Here is a 26845-nt window from a genome sequence, read left to right on the forward strand (position 1 = left end):
CAATTGTGCATGATACCTAATTGCCAGTAACAGAGTTCACACATAATCCAGTTTTAGGGGATACACTGATCTGTAATCTGTGCTGAAGGACAGGACCATGAGGTGGTTGAGCTAGGTAGAAGTTAAACATGGGATGTATGTATCATGAACTTGATATACACCTTTCTGTGATACAACCAAAGTAGTTTACATTTATTATATACAGGTACTTTCTCTGTCCCTAGTGGGCTCACAGTCAGTTTTTGTACCTCGGGCAGTGGAGGGTTAAGTGACTTGCCCAGGATCAAAAGGAACCATAGAGGGAATAGAACCCAGTTCCCCATATTTTCAGCCCACGGTGCTAAGCATTAGGCTACTCCTTGTTTTTCTACCCCACCTCAGGGGTTGTTCCTTCCTGTTTCCACTTTTCTTGTCCAGCCATGCAATTGGTTGCCTCAGTCACCTAAATAAAAAGCTGATAGAAGTCTAAGCTAAATGTGAGTGCCGACAACAGCTTAAGCAGAGCTGCCAGGTTACCCAGCTCCTGGAATGAGACTTTTTGACCAGGTTTTAAACTTATATTCCAAAGCATTGTAGGATTCATAGTCCCTGCTTCTATCTGTTGAAATCAGTGCTGCAATTTCCATGATGCACCAGAATGAGGCTGTTGGAAATCCCTCCTGGAACTGCTCTAGAGACTTTCTTCAAACACTTTTCTTGTGCCATGCTCCTAGCCCTGCAAGTTCTGGGGAAAATATTCTGGAACCCTTGATAGAATTTTTTCCTTGTTGAATTATTGGACTTACAATCCTGAAACCTTGTATAAAGTTCACCAAGTTGTCCAGTTCTAGAAGGGAGACTTTTTGACCAGTCCTAGTTCTAAATTTACATCCTAAAGCAGTGTGGTATTTGTAGTCCCTGGTTCTATCCATTGAAATCAGTGCTGCAGGTCCCAAAATGCATCAGGATGAGGTTAACAGAAACCCAGGACTGGCATAAAATCTCTCTCCTGGAACTGGGTAACACGGAAGCTCTGGGTTTGAGGTGCCTTCACCTGCTCTAAAGATTCCTAAATGTATGGCTTTAAGCTGTATTTCTAAACTACCTTCATCCAAGACTCCAGCTCCTGGTATTCTACTGCAGGTTACAGCTACCTTTGCTTTAGTATTTCCTACTTTCAAGACTCCAGCTCCTGGTATTCTGTCCAGAGACTACTGTTACCTTTGTTTCAGTGCAGTGGGGCTTGGAGCAAAAGGGGGATTGTTCTGCCCCAACACTATACCACTGACGTCTCTGGTAATTACCAGGGGGATCAGCTGCCTCTTCGGTGGGGTTTGGGAGGTGGTACATTGCCTAATATTGGTTTGGGAGGGTGGGGTGGACATCTAGAGTGTAGGTTGTGATCATGGGGAATTGGAGTGGTTTGTCACAAGCTAGTTTTTTGGTTGTTTGGAGTAGCAATTACTGCCAACTCTTAATTAACAAAATCGTGTTGAAACAAAAATATATAAAAACAAAATGAAAAAAAAAAAACTACAAATGACACAGGAAACTAAAAATGATTTTTTTTTTTTTGCCTTCATACTCCTAATGATGAGATGATGACAGCAGATGGCTCATCCAGCCTGCTCAGCTTTCTCTGATCTACACTGCTTTGGATATATCTAGCTTCTAGTCAGAAAATATTCACCATTTGTAGGTGTCTTGACAAGACAGTAGGATATCACTCCTTATTTTAGTTTTTCTTATCTTCTTTGAGTCTGTTCTGTCCTGGGTAGACAAATTTCCATACCTAATCCAATACCCTGGCCCTCATACTCCCTATGTCTTACCACACTGCTTTGTAATAATTCCAACAGGAGCTGTAGCATTATCTCCCAGATTCTATTTATGGCGCTTAAAGTTGCGCGCAATAATTTGGCAGAACCACAGAAGAGAGAGAAAGGGCTTGGTGAAATTCTTTCTTTTTTTTTTTTGTTCGCGTTGGACTATTCTAGTATTGAACTGACTGAAGTTGCTGGTTGCAGAGTTGAAATAAAGCGTTACAGTTATTCATTACAAACTGCAGACTGTGGCGTGATTATTTTGGACTGGACTGTGTGTGACTGTCCCTTCAAGACAGCCTATGCTTAACCATCAGTTTTATTTCCCACAGGGGGTTTGAACCTGAACCAGAGTTTCCTGGGGGAGAAGAGGGTTATCCCACCCACTAACACTTCTTCCCCCAGGAGGAGGCACTGCGCGCCAAGTGAGTGACTGAGTGAGGGTGTGATGAAGTCTGCCCTTCATTAAGGCTCCAACCCACTTGGACCCCAAACCCAGACGTACCCAGGCAAAAGGACATTACATATTTTATAACACAGGAAGAGTAGAGAGACCATATTTTCACTTCTTAATGAGCATTTTATGGTTCACTACATAAATATGCTGAAATCTTTTCTTTTTTTGCTTTTAGAAAACGCCAACAGTGGAAGCTTCTTCAACTTTGGAGGGAAAGTTGTTTGAGTTATTTGGTATGATTATTCACTGCTTAAATAACTTGGAGGAGATGTTCAACATGAGCACGCTCTCCAGTGAGGATGCTATGACCCAGTTAGCGCACCAGGAGGTAACCAAATAAATTATGTCATTGTAGTTCCGTGATGCATTATTGATTTAGAAGAACATTTTTGATTTCTGAACTGGGCTTGTGCTTCTCAAGGCAACCAGGATTCAAGAAGTAATGGAGGCTGCTTATACCCCTCTCCTCGTCCCTAAGGGGGAGGGAATCCCAGATTGCACAGTGATGCCACCTAGGGGGTCAATATTCAGCCAGCAGCAGTGAGCGTCTTGCTGACCACCTCTGGTGTTATTCCTTGATATTCAGTGCCAGGCTATGTCTGGTCTTCGGCATTGAATATCTGGTTTATGTGGTGCCAGCTAACACATGACCGCATAAAGTTAGGACTCTGTTTTATTCAGTCCCATTTATGTTGGTACCCTGGCCAGTTAAGTGTTGAATATCAGCAGGTAACAGGCTCATTTTCAGCAGTGATAACTGGTTAAGTGCCACTGAAAATTAGTGGAGAGCCCCCAAATAAGCAATTTAACAGTAATTGTGAACCCTCCAGAAACAAAAAAGCCCACCTACTGTACCTAAATATAGAAGTCACCTGCAAGCCTGTAGGCAATTGAAGTGGTTTATATTCTGGTACAGTGAAATTTGAACCTGGGTCCCTTAGTTTAAACTCCACCGCACTAACCACTAGGCCGCCCCTCTGCTCTTGTCCCTGCTTTTTTGCCATTCATATGTTGGACATTTCAGTTTGTAAAATGGCTGTTCATGCTGGATGTCCCCAGCACACGGACATCCATCTCACGAATTTTCAAACATATTTCCTGTTGGTAGCAAAAGAGAGGGTCCAAAAGTACACAAACAAAGATAAAACCAAAAAGAAGCACAAAAGGACCTTCAGGACTAGAACAATCAAGAATCTTTAATAAATAGACCCGACACAAGCCGTGTTTCGGTGCACATGCGCCTCCATCAGGGGCCAAATGTAGTCAAATCTCTCAAACCTCCTTCCCCCCCACCCCCAGACAATCATTTCTAGATGTCGGTTTCAGTTTATTTTTATAAACTGCAAGATAGGAGTCTCTCATACAGTTTACAATACAAACTTACATGTCAAACAAAACAAAAATTTAAAAATCAAGCTGATAAAAATCCATAAAAATCAGATTAAAGTAACTTCTACAACACATCAGGTACAATGTAATAAATCAAAAAAGTGGATGCCCAATTGAACACAGAACCAAAAGGCCATTTCTTCAGCTCACACTGAAAAGATATAATTTGAAAGCAAGATAGCAGACCTTGAAAGAGAAGAGTTAATATTTAAACTGGCTATGCTATTTAATTAATGGTCAGTGTAATTCTCTTCACTAAGGGCCTCTTTTATCAAGCCACGCTAGCTGCTCCTGGTTCGGTAATGCCGACAAAGCCCATTCACTTTGAATGGGTTCTGTCAACATTGCCGTGTGGGAACCGATAGCATGGCTTGAAAAAAGGGCCCTAAATATTTAAACACTGCATACTTTTAGACCAGTCACAGTTCTGCAAAAACAGCATTCAGGTGCTGTTGTCTTTATAAAGAAGACAGGTCCATAAAATACTCAAACAACCAAACAGCATAAAATACGCTTCTGAAATATGATGTAAACAAAAACTCAATTTACTCCTAACTGGATTTGTGTACTTAGATATAGGGTTTAAATGAATTACAGGAAAGGCAGTTTATTAAATATGAGAATAAATAGTTATAAAATGGACTTAACATGATTGGTTGCTTCATCTGTAATGTATAGCTGATCATTAGTGCATTTATTTACTGTAAGTAAAATTAAGAAAATATTAATTTTACATAATCTTAGAAATTGGCATAGAAATTGATGTCACATCAGAACACTGCTCTGTATCAATATAGTCTATGCATAACTTTCCATCTTAGGATCCTATTTTTAAACAAAACAGAATACTCTATCACATAGAACCAATTAGCTATTGTAGCTTGTATGTCCTGTGTTTAAATGGATAGTTCATAGGCTTCCAGATACGGGACACAATACACAAGTATTTCCTTATTAACCACTGTGAGAATATCTTTTCTTACATTCAAAGGGTTTCCCTATTTATATCTTCTGAATCTAATATTTTGCAATTTATTTTTTGATCATCTTTCTTCTCCTTGCTAGTCCTACTTTTAAATCTAGGCTGTTGGATGTCTGATTAATGCATCTGGAATACCTTAGATTCCTTTCCTGTGTCCCAATTGGCAGCTGTATGCCCAGTTATTTATTTATTTATTTATTTATTTATTTATAGCACTTATATCCCACATTTTCCCACCCATGGGCAGGCTCAATGTGGCTTACATGACATACATCAAACAGGCAATAAACAATCAAGTACATTGAAGTTGAAGAGGTTAGGGAGTAATTACAGAGGAGAAGAGAAGGAGAAGGGCAATAGGGTTCAATAAGTCGTTATGATAGCTACAGTTCAGGAGTTATGGATTCAAGGAGGGACTTTGGCGTAAGCTTTTCCAAATAAATTTGTCTTGAGAGATTTTCTGAAAGTCAGATGATCATGAGTACTTTTTACAGATTTAGGTAATCCATGCAAGTAAGATACCAACATGCTGTTTTTTTTTTTTAATTTACAGTTAATATTTTCATTAGTCTGGTTTCTTTCTTTCAGGCTCTCTCTGCTGAGCTAGGAAAGCTTCACACAGAAATGATGAATAAAAAAGATGTCCTCTTGAAGTCTTTGAGTGGTGCCGGTAGAACCACAGATGTGATCTGCCAGTGTTTTAACAACATACAAGCTTGGCTTAAACTAACTCATGCTGTTGCCATATCTAGAAGCAAGTCCATGAAAGCTAGGCTGGACCAGAGCTGTAATTATCAGGTAAAATTTCACTGTTTCTTCACATCTTTTACATAGGCTCTGCTTCATTCGTTCATTCATTCATTCATTCATTCATTATTTATTTATTTATTGCATTTGTACCCCACATTATCCCACCTTTTTGCAGGCTCAATGTGGCTTACAGAGTAAGGTTATGATAAAGTCAGTACATGATTTAAATACAATTGATATTAAGCTATTATCATTAAGCTATTATTATTATCATTAAGCTATTATTATTGATATTATTATTATTATTATTAATATTATGGCATTTGTACCCCACATTATCCCAAATAAGTTTGAGTTCAATGTGGCTTACATCAGACTTTGAGTCAGTCCATGAGTCTGCCAATACATGAACACAAAAGGGGAGGGGCACCAAAAGCAACCCGTATTCTTGGAACGCTGTTTTGTCCAATATGAATATGAATACCTTAGAGAAGAAGCAAGAAGAAGGAGCTGACAGAGCTCTTCAAGCACCCAAAAGATGTTAATAATGCATAAGAATCAAACCTTTTTCAGCAGAAACGAAGCTGCAGAACAGAAGGTCTTAGAAGAATTAGGAACAACATAAGGATGCCTGAAGTGTGTGGGCTAAAACAATAGTGGTCTACAAAAAATGCCATGGGCTAAGTATAGAGGATCCTTAATGTCAAAAAGGAGAGAGAGACTGGGAAATTTAGAAACTTAAGAAACTGTTCCATCTGGCAGGCTACAATTGCACTAATTACTAGGAGAGGGGTGGCACAACTCAGTCCTCAAGGGCCACAACCCATCTGTTTACAGGAGACCACAGTGAATATGCATGCAAATACCATGAATGTAACTCACCTTGAGCTACTACTGAAAAAGGTGTAAACAAAATCCAAATAAATAAATACATGGAAGCAGGTCATGCAAACAGATCTCATGGGCATTCTTTGTGGAAATCCTGAAAACCCAACTGAGTTATAGCCCTTGAGGACCAAGTTTGAATATCCATGAACTAGAAGTCATAGTTCAAACAGAGAGGCTTGCCTAGCAAGTTGAGATGGTGGAATTAATTAGCAGCTAGGTATGTCTGACAAGCTGCTATTAAAAGCCCTAGTAGAAATGCTGGCTAAATACTTCTCATATTAACTAAAATCCTTTGACAGGTGGTCGGTAGTGGGAACTATTGGAAAGGGCAAGGGGCCAGATGTTTGGGTGACAGTTGTGCTTGTAGTTTGACTGTGTGAATTATTGTAGAACATTGTGGTTGGAAATGGGTGGAGAGGGTTGCTTGGTATAAACTAAACAAGGGATCTTGTTGCTTGAAAGTGGAGTGCAGTAGAAGCTGGCAAAAAGGGGTTTGGGGAAGGACTGGAATGATATCTAACAGGCAATGACAGTCTGAGGCTGGCAGCTGGGATTATCTATGTCAGTAGAGGAGTAACCTAGCATCAGACTAAGAACCAGGAAAAAGCAGACTAAGAACCAGCTCAAATCCCACTGCTGCTCATTGTGATCTAGGGCAAGTTACTTAAGCTTCCATTGCCTTCGGAATGAACTTAGATTGTAAGCCCTCTGAGCACAGGAAATTACCTACTGTAACTGGATGTAACTCATCTTGCTACTATTGAAAAAGTGTGAGTTAAATCCAAATTCCCATTCCTAGTGTGGACAGGAATAAATAGGCAGATTGGGTGGACCAGTTGATCTTTGTGTTGTCATGTGCTGTATTACAATGCCATTATGATTAGGTTAATATACTGAATTTAAGTCCATGTTAAGGCTTCAAATATGAAAGACTGGAAATGTTAGAATTCAGGTTCAACATAAATAGTGGATTGGTGGTGCACAGTTGATCATTTCTCAGCAGACACACTTATTGATCCATGTTCTTTTCACAGAATGAAATTAGGACGTTGTATGACACCTTGACTGATAAAAAGTCCATTCTGCACCAACCATTGAATGCCAAAAATGGTCAAAGTGTTGAAGAACAGCTTCAGGTAACTTTATTTCACAATACCTCAAAGGTCCGAGCCCAGCATCCTGTTTCCAACAGTGGCCAATCCAGGTCACAAATACCTGGCAAGATCCCAAAAAAGTACAAAACATTTTATGCTGCTTATCCCAGAATTACGGAGTGGATTTTCCCCTAGTCCATTTTAATAATGGTCTATGGACTTTTCCTTTAGGAAGCCGTCCAAGCCTTTTTTTTAAACCCCGCTAAGCTAACAGCCTTTACCACATTCTCTGGCAATGAATTCCAGAGTTTAATTACACTTTGAGTGAAGAAACATTTTCTCCGATTCATTTTAAATTTACTACTTTGTAGCTTCATTGAATGCTCCCTAGTCCTAGTATTTTTGGAAAGAGTAAACAGACGCTTCACGTCTACATTTCCACTCCACTCATTATTTTATAGACCTCTATCAAATCTCCCCTCAGCCGTCTTTTCTCCAAGCTGAAGAGCCCTAGCCGCTTTAGCCTTTCCTCATTTATGCTCATACTATACGCACACTAAGTACTTTTCTGTAAGCTTAGCACTGAACAAGCATACTGGGGGCGTTCCAGGGGCATTCCCAGAATTTACTTGCATTGTAGGGATGTATATTAAATTTACTACAAATTAAAGCATGTTAAGTCTCAATTAGTATACCTTAAGTGCTAATGTACATCAAAATATTTTTTGTAAAATGAACGATTGATTGTTAGAAACAAAAAACATCCAAAAATCATGAAAAAGCCCAAATAAACTGAAAATGTTTGCCCTGTGCACTTCTTTAGCATCGTGTGGAACAATCTGCCAGATTCTGTATAGGTTGCCCAAAGTTGGGCGCAGATTGCAAATCCACACATAAACTAATTAGCTAATTTGGTGATAACAGACACTTATTGGCATTAACAAGCACTTAATTGGCCGTAATTGGGAGCTATGCGTGGATCTGCCCTATGCCTTGTTCTATAACATGCACACCTAAATTTCATAGCACACAACTCCATGGGACGGGCAACAGGCGATGCTATAGAATACCTATATTTCAGCACCTAACTGCCATTAGTTGGGTGTGGAGATCAAAAGGGGGAGACACTACTCTCAAGCAGGGAGAATTCAAGTTCAGACCCTTTGTTAGGCACCAAACCTGAAGACCCAGTTTTGGTACCTAATAAAAAGTCTCAACTCCCTGCTTAAGAGTCGTGTCTCTCTCTACTTCTTTTTGATCTCCATTGTAACTCATAGAAGGCATCTTCTTGTTTTCCCCGTGGATTCTAATTAGTTGGGTGTGAGCATTTACACCAGCCTTTGTGCCCAAAGTGAGGCGTGAAATGCGTGCTAAGATAGTTTTCTGTAAAGGTCATTCCATGTAGGGCACCCTTTACAAAATACTAGCTTAGCATGGATCCATCCCAGTGCCTAAGTTTGGGTGCTATTTATTGAATTCCTCCCAATGTGTTGAGTTCTAGCCACATTTGAGGAAAGACATCTTAGGGTAGATAAAATGAGTTTTTAGCCATGCAAATCACATTGAAAATTGTCCTCGTTATAGGCAGCTTCTACTTTCATTTATATTACCATTCATTTGGTAGATGTCCTTTCCTAGATGACTTTTTAAGGTTCAGGTAAATACCTAGACTTGATAGACAACAGTTGGTACCTCCAGATCACACTGCATTCTTCAGTACTACTCCAATATTATACTTTCATCATCATTTTCAAATAATTTTAAAAGTATTTCATCAGATACGGAGTCATTAGAATCGGGTACTGGCCACATAACATAAGTGCTTTTGAAAACTGACTCCTTAATTTGTATTTTAGCTACTAACCAGTGTGTTTTTGAACTATTTCTGCAGAAAGACAGACATCTAAGTGCTTTTATTTAAAAATGTCTGTGGCATTCGGGACTAATGCTGTACAGGCCACCTAAAGTTAGGTACCGGGATGATGCACACTAAAGGGGAGATTCTGTATATGATGCCTGGAAAATCCGTGTGGAAATCATTTTTGCCTAAGCATATTCTATAAGATTTAGGCACGGTATATAGAATACGCTTAGTTGATATCCCAGCACCTAAAACTACTCGCATCCATTTACACCAACGAAAACGTGGTGTAAATCCCTGCGCGTAGATTTACGCCGACTGGGCCATATTCTATAACAATGTGCCTTTTCATTACTGCATATGCTAGCAAGTTATGGGCGTAAACTCTAGTTATTGCCAATTAGTGCTCATTATTGCTTGTTAAGTGCCGTTAACAATGCTGATTGGCTTGTTAAGCCATTTAAGTTATGCGTATTGTTATGGAATGCACTTAGAATTAGGCGCAGATCACTAAGCACAATATATATAGAATCTGGCAGTTTCTCCGAGGACAAGCAGGCTGCTTGTTCTCACTGATGGGTGACGTCCACGGCAGCCCCTCCAATCGGAAACTTCACTAGCAAAGTCCTTTGCTAGCCCTCGCGCGCCCGCGCGCACCGCGCATGCGCGGCCGTCTTCCCGCCCGAAACCGGCTCGAGCCGGCCAGTCTTCTTTTGTCCGCACTCGGTACGGTCGTGTTTTCGCCGTGTCGAGCCCCGGAAAGTCGACCTCGCGCGTCCAATTTGTTTGAACGTGTTTTTTTCCTTCGGGAAAGATTTGTCCTAGTCGGGAAGTGCTCCGGAAACCCCCCGCCGGGTTTCGTGTAAATCCTCCCCGTACTTCCAGCTTTTTTGCCCCGGTAAGTTTTCTTTCGTCGTCGGGGTAGGCCTTTTTTCGGCCTCGGTCGAGATTTTTTCTCCCTCTAAATTTGGTGCTTCGAATTTCGCCATTTCGGCTTTTGATTTCGCCGGCGTGATTTTTCCGCCCATGACATCGAAGCCTTCCAGCGGCTTCAAGAAGTGCACCCAGTGCGCCCGGGTTATCTCGCTCACTGATCGACACTCGTCGTGTCTTCAGTGTCTGGGGGCCGAGCACCGCCCTCAGAACTGCAGTCTGTGTTCCCTGCTTCAAAGGCGGACTCAGGTAGCGAGACTAGCCCAGTGGAACGTGTTGTTCTCGGGCTCTTCGTCGGCATCGGCACCGGGATCTTCGAGTGCATCGACGTCGTCAGCGTCCAGACCATCTTCCTCGGCCGCCCCTGCATCGAGTGCATCGAGGCATCGGGCCTCTGCATCGGCGCCGAGACATCGGATAGCTGCATCGACGTCGGTGGTACCAGGACCTCGTCTGCTGATGTCGTCGGACGGTGGTGCATCGGGTGGAGTGCAGGTGAGGGCTGTCCATTCCCCTGCTGGTGGCGGTGAGCCCTCGGGTGGGTCTCCGCCTACCCTGAGGGCTCCTGCGGTACAGCCCCCCCGAGATCGACCTTCTTCAGTCTCGGCCCCGAGGAAGCGACGGGTGGATTCGACGTCCTCCTCGTCGGTGCCGGGGAGCTCCGGTGACATGCTTCGGAAGAAATCGAAGAAGCATCGACACCGGTCTCCTCCCCGTGTCGGCACCGAGAGCTCTGGGTCGCCGAGGGATTCGGCACCCAGCAGGCATCGGCACCGAGAGGACCGCTCACCCTCTGTTCAGGAGGTGTCGATGCGCTCCGCTCTGGACAGCCCGGAACAGCCTCCACGCCCGGAACAGGTACTGACGTCGACGCCTGCATCGACCTCTCAGCCTTTCTCTGCAGCCGCTCTAAACGAGAGCCTCCGGGCCGTTCTCCCAGAGATTCTGGGAGAGCTGTTGCGCCCTACCCCTCCGGTACCGGCGGTGCTTGCGCCACCGGTACCGTCGAGCGTGGCGCCGGCTGGCCCATCGCCCAGGTTGAGGTCCCCGACGTCGGTACCGCGTGCGGTACCGACCGCGGCCACCTCCCAGGAAGGCTCCCCGACTACGTCGGCGGAGGGAGCTTCGCCGATGCGGGCGAGGGAGTCTACCTCTCGACGCCCCCATCGTGGACAGGGTTCCACGGAGTCGAGCAGGGCGAGGTTGCAGACACAGGTCCGTGAACTTGTGTCTGACACCGAGGGTGAGGCCTCGTGGGAGGAAGAGGAAGATCCCAGATATTTCTCTGACGAGGAGTCTGGGGGTCTTCCGTCTGATCCCACTCCCTCTCCTGAGAGACAGCTTTCTCCTCCCGAGAGTCTGTCTTTTGCCTCCTTTGTCCGGGAGATGTCTACGGCCATCCCCTTCCCGGTGGTTGTGGAGGACGAGCCCAGGGCTGAAATGTTTGAGCTCCTGGACTATCCTTCTCCACCTAAGGAAGCGTCCACTGTTCCCTTGCACCATGTCCTGAAGAAGACATTGCTTGCGAACTGGACAAAACCATTAACTAATCCCCACATTCCCAAGAAGATCGAGTCCCAGTACCGGATCCATGGGGACCCAGAGCTGATGCGCACTCAGTTGCCTCATGACTCTGGAGTTGTGGATTTGGCCCTAAAGAAGGCTAAGAGTTCTAGGGAACATGCTTCGGCGCCCCCGGGCAAGGACGCTAGAACCTTAGACTCCTTTGGGAGGAAGGCCTACCATTCCTCTATGCTCGTGTCCAAGATCCAGTCTTACCAGCTCTACACGAGCATACACATGCGGAATAATGTGCGGCAGTTGGCGGGCTTGGTTGATGCTCTTCCCCCTGAGCAAGCCAAGCCTTTTCAGGAGGTGGTCAGGCAGCTGAAGGCGTGCAGAAAATTCCTGGCCAGAGGAGTTTATGACACTTTTGATGTTGCGTCCAGGGCCGCTGCTCAAGGTGTGGTGATGCGCAGGCTCTCATGGCTGCGTGCCGCCGACCTGGAGAATAGAGTCCAGCAGCGGATTACGGACTTGCCTTGCCGTGCGGATAACATTTTTGGCGAAAAAGTCGAGCAGGTGGTAGAGTCTCTCCACCAGCGGGACACCGCATTCGACAAGTTCGCCCGCCGGCAGCCTTCAGCTTCTACCTCTACAGGTAGACGATTTTTCGGGGGAAGGAAGACTGTTCCCTATACTTCTGGCAAGCGTAGGTACAATCCTCCTTCCCGACAGCCTGCGGCCCAGGCTAAGCCCCAGCGCGCTCGCTCTCGTCAGCAGCGTGCGAATCAGCAAGGCCCCGCGGCTCCCCAGCAAAAGCAAGGGGCGAGCTTTTGACTGGCTCCAGCAGAGCATAGCCGACATCCAAGTGTCAGTGCCGGGCGACCTGCCTGTCGGAGGGAGGTTGAAAGCTTTTCACCAAAGGTGGCCTCTTATAACCTCCGATCAGTGGGTTCTCCAAATAGTCCGGCAAGGATACACCCTCAATTTGGCCTCTCAACCTCCAAATTGTCCACCGGGAGCTCAGTCCTACAGCTTCCAGCACAAGCAGGTACTTGCAGAGGAACTCTCCGCCCTTCTCAGCGCCAATGCGGTCGAGCCCGTGCCATCCGGGCAAGAAGGGCTGGGGTTCTATTCCAGGTACTTCCTTGTGGAAAAGAAAACAGGGGGGATGCGTCCCATCCTAGACCTAAGGGCCCTGAACAAATATCTCGTAAAAGAAAAGTTCAGGATGCTTTCCCTGGGCACCCTTCTCCCCATGATTCAGCAAAACGATTGGCTATGCTCTCTGGACTTGAAGGATGCCTACACACACATCCCGATACTGCCAGCTCACAGACAGTATCTGCGATTTCAGCTGGGCGCACGCCACTTCCAGTACTGTGTGCTACCCTTTGGGCTCGCCTCTGCGCCCAGGGTGTTCACAAAGTGCCTAGCTGTGGTAGCAGCGGCGCTTCGCAGGCTGGGGGTGCACGTGTTCCCATATCTCGACGATTGGCTGGTGAAGAACACATCCGAGGCAGGAGCCCTGCAGTCCATGCAGATGACTATTCGCCTCCTGGAGCTACTGGGGTTTGTGATAAATTACCCAAAGTCCCATCTTCTCCCAGTGCAGAAACTCGAATTCATCGGAGCCCTGCTGGATTCTCGGACGGCTCGCGCCTATCTCCCAGAGGCGAGGGCCAACAACTTGTTGTCCCTCGTCTCGCGGGTGCGAGCGTCCCAGCAGATCACAGCTCGGCAGATGTTGAGATTGCTGGGCCACATGGCTTCCACAGTTCATGTGACTCCCATGGCCCGCCTTCACATGAGATCTGCTCAATGGACCCTAGCCTCCCAGTGGTATCAGGCCGCCGGGGGTCTAGAGGACGTGATCCACCTGTCCACGAGTTTTCTCGAATCCCTGTATTGGTGGACGATTTGCTCCAATTTGACTCTGGGACGTCCCTTCCAAATTCCTCAGCCTCAAAAAGTGCTGACCACGGATGCGTCTCTCCTGGGATGGGGAGCTCATGTCGATGGGCTTCACACCCAAGGAAGGTGGTCCCTCCAAGAAAGCGATCTACAGATCAATCTTCTGGAGTTGCGAGCGATCTGGAACGCTCTGAAGGCTTTCAGAGATCGGCTGTCCCACCAAATTATCCAAATTCAGACAGACAATCAGGTTGCCATGTACTATGTCAACAAGCAGGGGGGCACCGGATCTCGCCCCCTGTGTCAGGAAGCCGTCAGCATGTGGCTCTGGGCTCGCCGTCAAGGCATGGTGCTCCAAGCCACATATCTGGCAGGCGTAAACAACAGTCTGGCCGACAGGTTGAGCAGGATTATGCAACCTCACGAGTGGTCGCTCAATTCCCGTGTGGTGCGACAGATCTTCCAGGCGTGGGGCACCCCCCTGGTGGATCTCTTCGCATCTCAAGTGAACCACAAGGTCCCTCAGTTCTGTTCCAGGCTTCAGGCCCACGGCAGACTGGCGTCGGATGCCTTCCTCCTGGATTGGGGGGAAGGTCTGCTGTATGCTTATCCTCCCATTCCTCTGGTGGGGAAGACTTTGTTGAAACTCAAGCAAGACCGAGGCACCATGATTCTGATTGCTCCCTTTTGGCCGCGTCAGATCTGGTTCCCTCTTCTTCTGGAGTTATCCTCCGAAGAACCGTGGAGATTGGAGTGTTTTCCGGCCCTCATCACGCAGGACGAAGGGGCTCTTCTGCATCCCAACCTCCAGTCCCTGGCTCTCACGGCCTGGATGTTGAGGGCGTAGACTTTGCCTCTTTGGGTCTGCCAGAGGGTGTCTCCCGCATCTTGCTTGCTTCCAGGAAAGACTCCACTAAGAGAAGTTACTTCTTTCATTGGAGGAGGTTTGCCGTCTGGTGTGACAGCAAGGCCCTAGATCCTCGCTCTTGTCCTACACAGACCCTGCTTGAATACCTTCTCCACTTGTCTGAGTCTGGTCTGAAGACCAACTCCGTAAGGGTTCACCTTAGTGCAATCAGTGCATACCATTACCAAGTGGAAGGTAAGCCGATCTCAGGACAGCCTTTAGTTGTTCGCTTCATGAGAGGTTTGCTTTTGTCAAAGCCCCCTGTCAAGCCTCCTACAGTGTCATGGGATCTCAATGTCGTTCTCACCCAGCTGATGAAACCTCCTTTCGAGCCACTGAATTCCTGCCATCCGAAGTACTTGACCTGGAAGGTCATTTTCTTGGTGGCAGTTACCTCGGCTCGTAGAGTCAGTGAGCTTCAGGCCCTGGTAGCCCAGGCCCCTTACACCAAATTTCATCACAACAGAGTAGTCCTCCGCACTCACCCTAAGTTTCTGCCAAAGGTTGTGTCGGAGTTCCATCTGAACCAGTCAATTGTCTTGCCAACATTCTTTCCCCGTCCTCATTCCTGCCCTGCTGAACGTCAGCTGCACACATTGGACTGCAAGAGAGCATTGGCCTTCTATCTGGAGCGGACACAGCCCCACAGACAGTCCGCCCAATTGTTTGTTTCTTTTGATCCCAACAAGAGGGGAGTGGCTGTAGGGAAACGCACCATATCCAATTGGCTAGCAGATTGCATTTCCTTCACTTACGCCCAGGCTGGGCTGGCTCTTGAGGGTCATGTCACGGCTCATAATGTTAGAGCCATGGCAGCGTCGGTAGCCCACTTGAAGTCAGCCACCATGGAGGAAATTTGCAAAGCTGCGACGTGGTCATCTGTCCACACATTCACATCTCATTACTGCCTGCAGCAGGATACCCGACGTGACAGTCGGTTCGGGCAGTCAGTTCTTCAGAACCTGTTTGGGCTTTAGGATCCAACTCCACCCCCCGAGGGCCCTGTTTGTTCTGTTCCAGGCTACACTCTCAGTTAGTTGGTAAATTTTTTAGGTCAATCTCAGTTATGTCCTCGCCGTTGCGAGGCCCAATTGACCAATGTTGTTGTTTTGAGTGAGCCTGGGGGCTAGGGATACCCCATCAGTGAGAACAAGCAGCCTGCTTGTCCTCGGAGAAAGCGAATGCTACATACCTGTAGAAGGTATTCTCCGAGGACAGCAGGCTGATTGTTCTCACAAACCCGCCCGCCTCCCCTTTGGAGTTGTGTCTTCCCTTGAAGTGTATTGTCTTGCTACATACTGGACTGGCCGGCTCGAGCCGGTTTCGGGCGGGAAGACGGCCGCGCATGCGCGGTGCGCGCGGGCGCGCGAGGGCTAGCAAAGGACTTTGCTAGTGAAGTTTCCGATTGGAGGGGCTGCCGTGGACGTCACCCATCAGTGAGAACAATCAGCCTGCTGTCCTCGGAGAATACCTTCTACAGGTATGTAGCATTCGCTAAATGCGCATTCTATATTAACAATTATGTGCATAACTTAAGGTGCGAGCACTTTTGCTAGCTCAATGGCTGGTATAAATATTTATTTATTTAGATTTTGCTCACACCTTTTTCAGTAGTAGCTCAAAGTGAGTTACATTCAGGTACTCTGGATATTTCTCCGTCCCAGGAGGGCTCACAATCTTAAGTTTGTACCTGAGACAATGGAGGGTTAAGTGACTTGCCCAAGATCACAAGGAGCAGTAGTAGGATTTGAACCAGCCACTTCCGGATTGCAAGACCAGTGCTCTAACCACTAGGAGGAGTCCACTCACATGTAATTGCGGTCAGGTGCATAATTGACAGTTTTCTATAACCTTCATGCATAAGTGTTAGGCACTGCCTGTGCCTCTTCCAGGTCCACACCCCCTTGCAGCTGCACTCTCTGGATTTTGCACATAACTGTAAATTAATGCCAATTAATACCAATTATTGGTTGTTAAAGCCAATTAGATAGTTTAACAATTAAATTTAGTGCTCAACTGACACCATTTCTCAGCTTATGCACACAGCTTTGCTAAGTATTTATTTATTTATTTTATTTATTGAGATCTAAGTATTAAATTGTGTGTGCAAGCTAATAGAAATAATGGGTCAGTGGATAAATTTTGGCCTTTTATATGGCTAAAATGTATCCATGTTACTTGAGGACCGCAGACTGAACAGTACAACTTGCATAGATATCTTAGCTAAAATTCTGCATAAAGATACACAGAGAAGTTATAGGTATGTCTTTATGTGGTCACCATGCCATTCTCTAATACCTCTTATGTTTCTAAACCTTTAAGCAAGGCGCAGTGCCCCCACGGGTGCACGGAGCCGCCTCCCAAAGGGCACCCCGCTGAAAAGGGGGAAGAGCTATAAAGGGGTTTAAAAGCCCCTGGGCGGAGCCCGGCCGGCCTCTTCAGGCATCCGGGCACCAGCATACACCCAGCCCCCCCCCCCCCCCAGTTTACTGTGAAATTGTACCTGTATATATCTTGTCGCAGCTTTGGTGGGGTATCCAAGCCTGATGGTATAAACTAGGCAGCTAGGATAGCTGCGCTTACAGTTGAGCTCCCCTGCTGTGCGGCAGGGAGCAATGTTTACGATTGGTCAGTCTTGCTAATACGGCGGACTCGGTTGGTTAATGTGCCAAAGGCTGAATGTTGGATAATGAGCCAAAAGCTGAATTCGGCTTGGGTATATCTAAGGTTTTAAGATGTGTTGTATCTAAATAAAGCTGCGGCCAAGTTGTGCCATATTTAAGAAAATACCATGTGTTGGGTGATTATTATTGTGTCATTATTGTAAATATCAGATAACCTATATGCCCGAGGGGTCTCGGTTACCTATATTATATAATTTGAGAATGCATTGTATTGACACCCTACTGTATCATTAACTTAGATAGCAAATATGAATGAGCTGGAACTGCAAGACTTTGAAAGTCGAGTAACAGCACTAAAAGATAAGGGTGAACGACTCCAGATACCTGTCTCTAATGGCCAAGAAGTCTACAAATTAGAGGTAAGATTGTCCTGACACTATACTTCTCCTAAAATATTGAGATGCATGATCTGGTACTATTTTTTTTTTGAGCACTAAAATGTATTGGTTGAGTTTTTTTTTTAATGTTCCGTGGAATGTGATCCCAATTAAATTTAATTCCTAGGAAGCTCTTAATGATGCTTGGAGGACTGTGAGAGCGAGGCAGTTAGATCTGAATAGTGCTTTGATCAGGGAGAGCCTGTGTGAGCGCCTACTGCATGGAATAGCAGAGTTAGTAAACATTGGAGAAGAAAAGCTCAAACGGAGCCACAGCTATCGGGCTAAGAGTAAAGCTGCCTTACAGCTCCATCTACAAAACCACAAGGTACAATGCATCACTAATGACACTGTTTATCATAACCACAAAGGTAGGCAATGCAACAATGTAGTAACACAAAAAATGGTATTTTAATTCATATTGAACTGGTTTCCTGCTGAAGCCTTCATTAGAATTACTTATGTTTGAAGGCCTTTTGGTGTGTTTTTTTTTTTTTCTTAACTGGACTGTGACAGTCATTATAACAAGAGGACCAGACAAATCATGAAATTAGAAGATAGTGTTCACTCAATGCAGTTACTGAAATATTAAAACATGATATATAAGAGGGGGGGAGGGTCATCAGAGTACAAGCCCTCTGGCTCGTCTCTGAGGGGGTGTCGGATTCAGCATTTATACCTTTTGTTAGTTAGATGACTTTGACTATTTGTTAAAAAAAAGTTAAAACATGCAAACTGACAGTATTTTTTGGAGTGCATTGAGTTTCAATTTATGCTGTTGATATGGTGCTATATATGAGGTTTGCACTATTTTTATGTTGTCATTAATACAGTTGTCAAAACATAAAAATTCACCATTATAGTGGGTAAGGGAGGGGGGATATATCTACAAAAAGGTTGATGACCATCTGTAATGTACTATCCTTACTATGTATGCCTTAGCATTGGAATTGCGGTTGGTTCATGAATGTATTTATATTGACTTGTCATCAATAAAAATTGTTGATACAAAAACAAAACAAAAAAAACATGATATATAAAAGGAGAATGAGTACAGAATCATACACATTTTTCTCTGGTATACCCCTGAAAGCACAAAATGATGTACACACACACACATACACCCTGTTTCATTTTCTTCCACGCAAGAACTAGCTGTAATGAACTTAGGGGCCCTTTTACTAAGCCGCGTAAGCGTCTACCTGCACCTAACGCACGCCAAAATGGAGTTACCATGTGGCTGTTGTGGTAATTTCATTTTTGGTGCGTGTCCGATACGCATGTCCGACAAATAATTTTTATTTTCAGACGTGCATATCGGACACGGGCCAAGTGGCATTTGATGCACGTAGGTCATTAGCGCCTGGTTACCATGTGAGACTTTACTGCTAGGTCAATTTTTATTTTGCCGCATGTCCATGTTCGGCAAAAATGTTTAAAAAGGCATTTTTGTGGGTGCGCTGAAAAATAATTCTGCGCACACCCAAAACACGCGTATACACTACCGCAGACCATTTTTCAGCGCACCTTAGTAAAAGAGCCCCTTGATAAAAATTTAAAAAACAAATCCTAGATGAAGATCTTCAACAATATTTAGTAAGATCTGATAAGTAAACATATTTTGAAAACACTTTATTAAAAGAGGAGTCAACCTTTCTGCTTATGTTTCAGGATTTTTTCCATAACCTTAATAATCATGTACTTCTGATGCAAACCTTTACCACAAGGATTCCTCCTTTTGTATTCAGCAAGAAACAGCAATTCTGGACAGATTTGTCCAAACAATTCACGCTGCTGCAAGAACGTGCTGTCCAATATGGCATTGGTTTACAGTGTTTGTTAAAGGTACTATTTCTGTTACCGGACTAGATATTAAACAGTGAAAATATTCATAAGTGGTAGTTGGACCTGGTAAAACCTTCTGTCTACATAGCATTACTTGGTTTTATTATAACTAATGAGGCTAGTTTTCAAAGCACATAGACTTACAAAGTTATGTGGAGGGGCATTTTCGATATGGCGTCTAAATCTGTCTTTGGACATTTTGCTGAAAACGTCCAAAAATCAAGTAGTGAAAAATTACCATTTTCAAACTAGAAAAAGTCTATCATTTTTTTTCTTTGAAAATGACCATTTCCTAGATGTTGTTGTGCTTAGTATGTCTATCTTTTAGATCATTTTCCAAAAAAAAAAAAAAGCTGTCCAAGTGAAAAACGCATAAAATAAGCCATTGGGACGTAGGAGGAGCCAGCTTTCCTAGTAGACTGGCCTCACAGGGCATCCCAGCAGGAGCAGTGGGTCACCCTAGGGGTCACTGCAGTGGACTTCACATAAAAGGTCCTAGGTACACATCTCACCCTTACCCCCTGATATTGTATGGTGAGCTCTTCAAAACCCACAAAAACCTACTGTACCCAACTATACACCACTACAACAGCCCTTATGGCTACTGGTGTCACCTATATAGGGGTACAGTAGGTTTGGGGGGCTGACACTTTCCACCATAAGTGTAATAGAGTAGATTATGGGGGTCACCTTCTCTACAGTGCAGTGCACCCACCACTAGGCTATTCCAGGAACCTGCTTGCTGCTCTAATAGGACTGGCCATATCATCTGAAGCTGTCATAGAGGCTGGTATGTACTGTTTCATTTACGTCTTTGCAGGGTGGGAGGGGGTCAGTGATCACTGTTGGAGTAAAGGGGTGTCATTCCTTTATTCCTGCAGTAGTCATCTAGTCATTTAGGGCACTTTTTTGTAGCTTATTTGTTAATAAAACAGGTCTAGACCAAAAATTCCAATTTATAGCCCTGGACGTTTTTGTTTTGTTCCATTATGGCAGAAAAACATCCAAATGTTAGAAACGCCCAGACCCCACCCTTAACGTTCCCCCTTGTGATTCGAACGCACTTTGGACAGGCTTCATAGAAAAACGTCTAAAAATTGGTTTTGAAAATACCAATTTGGACGTTTTGGTGAGAAAAGCGTCCAAATGCAGATTTATGCCACTATTCGGACATTTTTCTCTTTTGAAAATGAGCCCCATAGGTTAAAGTACATTCATAACTATTTTACTAAGTGACTGTGCTTTGTGTTTTAGGACTGGACAGAATTTGATGCAGATTATGCATCTCTAAGTAGAGAACTTGCCACTCTTGGATCTGCTGTCCCTTCTGTGAGTTTAGTAGATGAGACAGAAGAAAGACTATTGGAAAGAATTAGCCTTTTCCAGGTATTTTTGTTTGTTATTGTATTTCCAGAATCAAATAAACAAGCATGCTACAGTTTATTTCTTACACATTTTATTAATACAATATTGGACCCAACATAAAATGATCCCTGTCCCTAGGGAGGACTAATAAGAGCTATCAGGGCAGGTCCAGTATACCTACGGAAAGTGTGCATGAATTTTAACTCCCCTGATATCTTGCCACCTAACTCATCCTGTTTGTGGATGTGGCTATAAGTACCTGTGTCCACTGTGAAGGGGGAATTTTCTGCAGAAATAGCTTTGAAAAGTGCCCTACCCCGTGAAACTTATATAGAACAAATAGACATAAGAATAAGACAAATGATTGAATAGTTATATCTAATAGAAATGCATTCATTGTTCATGCACTAGATGTAACTTCTGTCTTGTTTTTTAATTTTAACTAGCAAATCATGAATAATATTGATGCAAAGAATGCAAAACTTTATGAAACAGTGAGAGAAGGGAAGAAACTGGTGGCTGCTGTGAATTGTCCAGAGTTAGAGAGTCAGATCTCCAAATTGGAAGAACAGTGGTTGTCCTTCACGAGAGGTGTCCACCATGACCTGCACAAACTGCAAGCGCTTCTCAAGCATTTGATCTGGTATGTGTGAGCAGTAAGGGATCAACAACTGATTCTCCATCCTGTCTGCATGCAAACACAGGTCCCACCGACCAGAGGTAGCATGGTAGCTTTCCACTAAGCAGGACATATTTGGTTCTGTTAAGTACCTCAGTGCTGTTCTAATGCACCCACATAATTATATGTTTACCGGCATTGAATATCAGAGTTAACCAGATAACTTACGGCTCTGCCTTGGCTCATTCCCCAATCTGCCTCAGGACCACCCAAATAGTGCCAAGGAGGTCAGAGTTACAGTATATATTCAAATATAAACCTATCCAAGTATAAACTGAGATAACAGTTTTCCCCTAAAAAGAGGGGGAAACTGTTAACTCGAGTATAAAACATTTCTCGCCCCCCCCCCCCCCCCGCAGCAATGTAATTCTCCACTCTAGTGTAGAGAGACTTTGCTTCTGTTGTCCAAACACCACCCCCCCAGGTGACTGGCATTTCCTCGTCTACCCTGACCCCCCTGCGACAACACTTCCTACCTCCACCCCGACCACAGCTCCAATGATCGCAATTTTTTTCTCAACCCTCCCCCTGCAGCAACCAACATTTCCCAGCTCCTCCCCCTATAACTGGCTTTTCAGTCTTGCTTGCTTCTTTGTCAGACGCTGACAAACTTATGCACCGGGCTGGTGCAGGGCTTTGAGCATACAACTTTGTCAGAGTCTACCAGAGAAGCAAGTAAGAGTGAAAAGCTGGGTATTCGGGGGGGGGGGGGGGGGGGGGGGGAGCGAACCGGAAAATATCGGTTGCTGCAGGAGGAGGGTTGAGAAAGAAAATGTCGGTCATCGAGGTCCGAGTCAGGGTGGAGGCAGGAAGTGTTGGTTATTGCGGTGGAGGGGGGGTGAAGAAGAAATGCCAGTCATTGGGTGGCGTGGAGAGAGGAGAGACTCAAATATAAACTGAGACCTCCATTTTTGGCCCTTTTTTTGGACCAAAAATTTTGGTTTAGGTTTCAGTATGTATGGTATTTTCTGGATAATGGCCCCCAACGACCTCCTACACTGGTGAACATCACTAAATATTAGCTCGGCATTTAATAGCTTTTTTTTTTTTAATTGAGATGCTGTTCTTTGGTTGATAGACACATGTGAATGTGAACCTGTCATTCCATTTTCCACTCACTTCTTCCCCTGATTCCTCCACCACAGTCATGCTCTCAGCTGTAGATGGTTAGATTCAGGTGAATATGATAGTCTGGGAAGGAAAAAAGAAAATACAGATGAATTTAGTACTTTCAAAGCAGTGATAACATTGTGGCCTCTCTCTCCTCTTTTTCCTTGTTTTCACAGTTACAACAAGGAGTCAAATGAGTTGAGCATGTGGTTAAAGTCTGCTTACCAGAGACTGAATTATTGGAAACAGGAGTCCCTCCATGCCTCCCAGGATTTGGATACTGTCAAGAGCAACATCGACAGTTTCTATGTAATTACAATAAGATGTATTTCTTATTATTTATGTTTAATCATTTTTATTAAAGATCACACAAACATTTATAGAACATAGTTACATCCTCATTGCAGATACTCCTAAACATTCAAAGTGCTAGCAACCGTTGAATACAAACCATATTGAACTTTATTCCCCCCTCCCCCTCCTCAACCCCCCCCACTCCTCCCTCCCTTATTGATTCAGCTTCTTTCACTATGGTACTTTGAGCTTTGAAACCCCCACTCCCCCCTTCTATCCCCCCCCCCCGTACTCCCATTCCTCCCTTCCCCCTCTGCCCTCCCACACGGGTGAATTCATTGATCTTACCCCACCTCAACCAGCACCAATCTATCGCTGTATTTCTTATTATTTAAAAGAATGTAAAAATTAAATTCAAGATGTCAAGGCATTTTCTCACTAGCGGCAGGATATTCATTAGGTGCATTTTTAATTTTAAGATGAAACATTTGATTTTATTATTATGGAGGGCAATTCTATAAATTGGTGCCAAGCAGTAGGCATCATTAAGGGTTGTGCTTAGCACTATTTGGCACCCAGATGACATTTGAGTGTGCCTAATCCATTATTGAGTACTACATGGTATCTAGAAAAAATGGGACCCACAACAATGTTTCCAAATATTCCAAAAACATCCTACTACAGCAGAAACTTCTGCCTAAAATTCGAGACATTTCTGAGTACTTTATATTTCAACAGGATGGAGCTGCAGCGCATTGAGCTCGCAAAACAGTTGAGCTCTTAATTAATGAAAACCCACAATTCATTGCGCTAACAGCTCAGTTGTGAATGTGTCAGGGTCGAAGGAGGACACTTTGAAAATACATTAGTATATTGGGGGGGGGGGGGGGTTCTTACTTAATTCATAATTTCTGTTCAAAGGTCATACTGAAAATGGCCTGCGCTGGTGTAGACACATGTATTGGGCGTGCGCAGGTCCATTTTTCAGCACGCCTGCAATAAAGGTCTTTTGTTTTTTTGGCTGAAATTGGACGTGTGGCAAAATGAAAATTGGTGCACGTCCATTTTGGGCCTGAGACCTTACCGCCACCCATTGACTTAGCGGTAAGGTCTCACGCATTAACCAGGCGGTAATTGTCAGTGTGTGTACAATGCCGATTACAGCCTGGTTAGCGACATGCGTCAAAAATGAAATTACCGACCGGGCCACGCGGTAACCAGATGGTAGTTCAAAATTGACACACCTACGCGGCTTAGTAAAAGGGCCCCTGAGTGTTTAACAATTGCAAAGTACTGTGAAACTATGGAAGGGGTCCCAATTTTATTGGAGACCTTGTAGTAGTACAAAGCCACGTTGGTGTGCTGAAATTTAGGCACTCCCACTTCCAACAGGTAAATAGTTGGTGTGTCTGTGCCGTGCAACGTGCGCAACTGATAGTGTTTTATAAATTGTAGGTGTCATGGCCTGCCCATGCTCCACCCACATGTATGCCCCATCACAGTTAATACGCTAAGGGATAGATTCTAAAGCCCTATTCCAGTGTTTCCCAAACCAGGTATTGGAGGCAGCCCAGCCAGTCAGGTTTTCAGGATGTCCACAATGAATATTCATGAGAGAGATTTGCATGCACATAAATCTCTCTCATGAATATTCATTGTGGACATCCTGAAAACCTGACTGGCTGGGATGCCTCCAGGACCAGATTTGGGTAACACTGCCCTATTCTATAAGCCTGCTAAAAGTTTATAGAATAGCGCTTACGCCCAGGAATCACACCTAAGTTTAGGCGCGGCCATTTGCAGGAACTGAAAAGTGGTGCAAATGTACGGTATGCTCCTAAACTAGGAGCGTATCCCCATTATTCCATAACAACACGCGTTAATTTTAGGAACGTCCCCTTTACACCTATGATTCTCCTATTTCCGTGCCCCTTTTTCAAATCACGCGTAAATGATCCACGCCTAAATTTATGCACATAAATGCTAATTAAGTCTAATTAGTGCCACTAATTGTTAAAAAGTCAGTTACTGTCGCTAATTAGCTCGCTATTCAAGTAAATTGCACGTGCAAATTTGCACACACATTTTTGGAGACCTTTATAGACTTAGAGGGTAAGCGACTTCAGCACGTAAATTGTAGAATAGCGCCTAAATACTTAAGCACATAATGTCAATTATTGGCACCTCTGATGTGCATAAATGCTATTCTGTAAAACACACACACTTGGTGCTAAACATTAGGCACCAGGTTATATAATCATAGGGTTAGTGTTTAACTTTAGAGGTAGTTACAGCCTTGGTTCTTTGCTAAGTACAGATGCAGCCCTGTTTATTCCTGACTCAAGCTGAAGGAGGCAGCGGCCCCCCTCCCCAGTTCCTGCTCTGGGCCTCTGAATGTCTAACACTAACCCTGGAGGGGAGATATGATAGAGGTCTATATAAAATACTGAGTGAAATGGAATGGGTAGAAGTGACTCGCATGTTTACTCTTTCTAAAAATTCTAGGACTAGGGGGGCAAGCAATGAAGCTACAGAGAAAATATTTCTTCACTCAACATGTAGTTAAACTCTGGAATTTGTTGCTACAGAGTGTGCTAAAAGTAGTTGGCTTAGCAGAGTTTCAAAAAGGTTTGGATAATTTCCTAAAAGAAAAGTCCATAAGCCATTATTAAGATAAAGTATTTCTAAGCATGAGTTTCACAGGCTGCCTCTCTGAAAACTCTTTCGACATCTGATTTCCCTCACTAAATATCAGTTCAATGTGTATAGCTATTGTGTATGGGGTGTATAGCTATTGTATATGGGAAAAAGCAATTTTGGGGCAGAGCATTTCATCATACTTTTTTGCACTTAGGAGGCAGCCTTGATAGCTTGACATCATACTGTGCAGGAATTAACTGCATGTTCCACTGTAAATAATAATATATAGCAAACTAGGTTCTCATTTAGCTATATTATTGGCGTTGTCCTTTCCTTCTGATGTTTTGTTTCTCTTCTTCCTCTCTTGCTAATCTCACAGATGTACCTTCTGAACATAGTGAAATTTAGAAACATTTTATTTTATTTTTGGCTTGTTTGTTGAAAGGAATTTTCACGGGAAGTAGATGAAAAATCATCCTTCAAGACTTCAGTGATCAGCACTGGGAATCAACTTGTGCGCCTAAAGGAGACTGACACAGCCATGCTGCGATCCAGTTTAGAACAGTTTGAGCAAAAATGGACAGATTTGATTACCCAGATTCCAACAATCCACGACAAACTACATGAAGTAAGATTCGATCTAGGTCTAGTAGAGGGACAATTTTGGCTGAGACTTGTCATAGAAGAAAAGCCCTAATGAGGATAGCTTACGTTATTTTCCCCTAAAGAAATTATAGATTTTTCACTTTATACTTTGTTCTCTAGCTGTTTCCTTGTGAAACAAGTATATATGGTGAAATTCTTAGTTGAGAGGTGAGAGATGGACTGCTGTTATAGATTTTCTTTATCAGTGTAGATGTTCCAGGTTTGCAATCGCTTCTTTTAAGCATTGTTGCACCTGGTAGTTGCTGTATCATGTTTGAAAGTGAGGGCTCCTTTTTTTATACATAATTATTGTTTCTAGTGGGACTGTTTCTCTGTCTTTTATTGTGTATTTTGGAAGAGCTATTTTTCTAGTGATATTTTGTTTCTCTTTAACTGAGTTTATTTATTTTGGGATTTTACTGACTATCTAGGGTAAGCTCTGTTTAAAGCATTTATTCAGATAATAGCTGTCATTTTCCAAATAAATGCTTTTGAATATCAGGCCAATTGTTTTAAATGGCACATTGTAATATCTTTTAAGACCACTTAGCTTACATGTTAGGACACTTCTTGAATAGCATGCTATTTTTAGTATCTACTAAATAGTCTTAATGTGAATGCTAAGGTCTGTTACACAGGCTCCTGAGCCAAATTAATGAAACTCCTACGCAATTTCTGTGCAGCTGTAGGAAGCATCTATGCTCAGTTAGAGATGTCATAAATGGC

General features: G+C 43.9%; 1 protein-coding gene across 1 annotated transcript in view; it reads left to right on the forward strand.

Annotated features, from left to right (window-relative positions):
* The window catches only part of LOC115477722 (nesprin-2-like), a 359728-nt gene that overhangs the window by 148933 nt on the left and 183950 nt on the right, over nucleotides 1–26845 (forward strand). Inside the window, exons 36-45 of the mRNA XM_030214775.1 lie at nucleotides 2435–2587; nucleotides 5219–5428; nucleotides 7303–7404; nucleotides 17404–17523; nucleotides 17669–17869; nucleotides 19213–19386; nucleotides 20641–20772; nucleotides 21198–21394; nucleotides 22717–22849; nucleotides 25920–26102. Coding sequence (XP_030070635.1) covers nucleotides 2435–2587; nucleotides 5219–5428; nucleotides 7303–7404; nucleotides 17404–17523; nucleotides 17669–17869; nucleotides 19213–19386; nucleotides 20641–20772; nucleotides 21198–21394; nucleotides 22717–22849; nucleotides 25920–26102 — 1605 coding nt within the window. The remainder of the gene's footprint in view (nucleotides 1–2434; nucleotides 2588–5218; nucleotides 5429–7302; nucleotides 7405–17403; nucleotides 17524–17668; nucleotides 17870–19212; nucleotides 19387–20640; nucleotides 20773–21197; nucleotides 21395–22716; nucleotides 22850–25919; nucleotides 26103–26845) is intronic.

The sequence above is a fragment of the Microcaecilia unicolor genome, chromosome 9 (assembly GCF_901765095.1).
Source record: "Microcaecilia unicolor chromosome 9, aMicUni1.1, whole genome shotgun sequence".
In the NCBI taxonomy this organism is placed as follows: domain Eukaryota; kingdom Metazoa; phylum Chordata; class Amphibia; order Gymnophiona; family Siphonopidae; genus Microcaecilia; species Microcaecilia unicolor.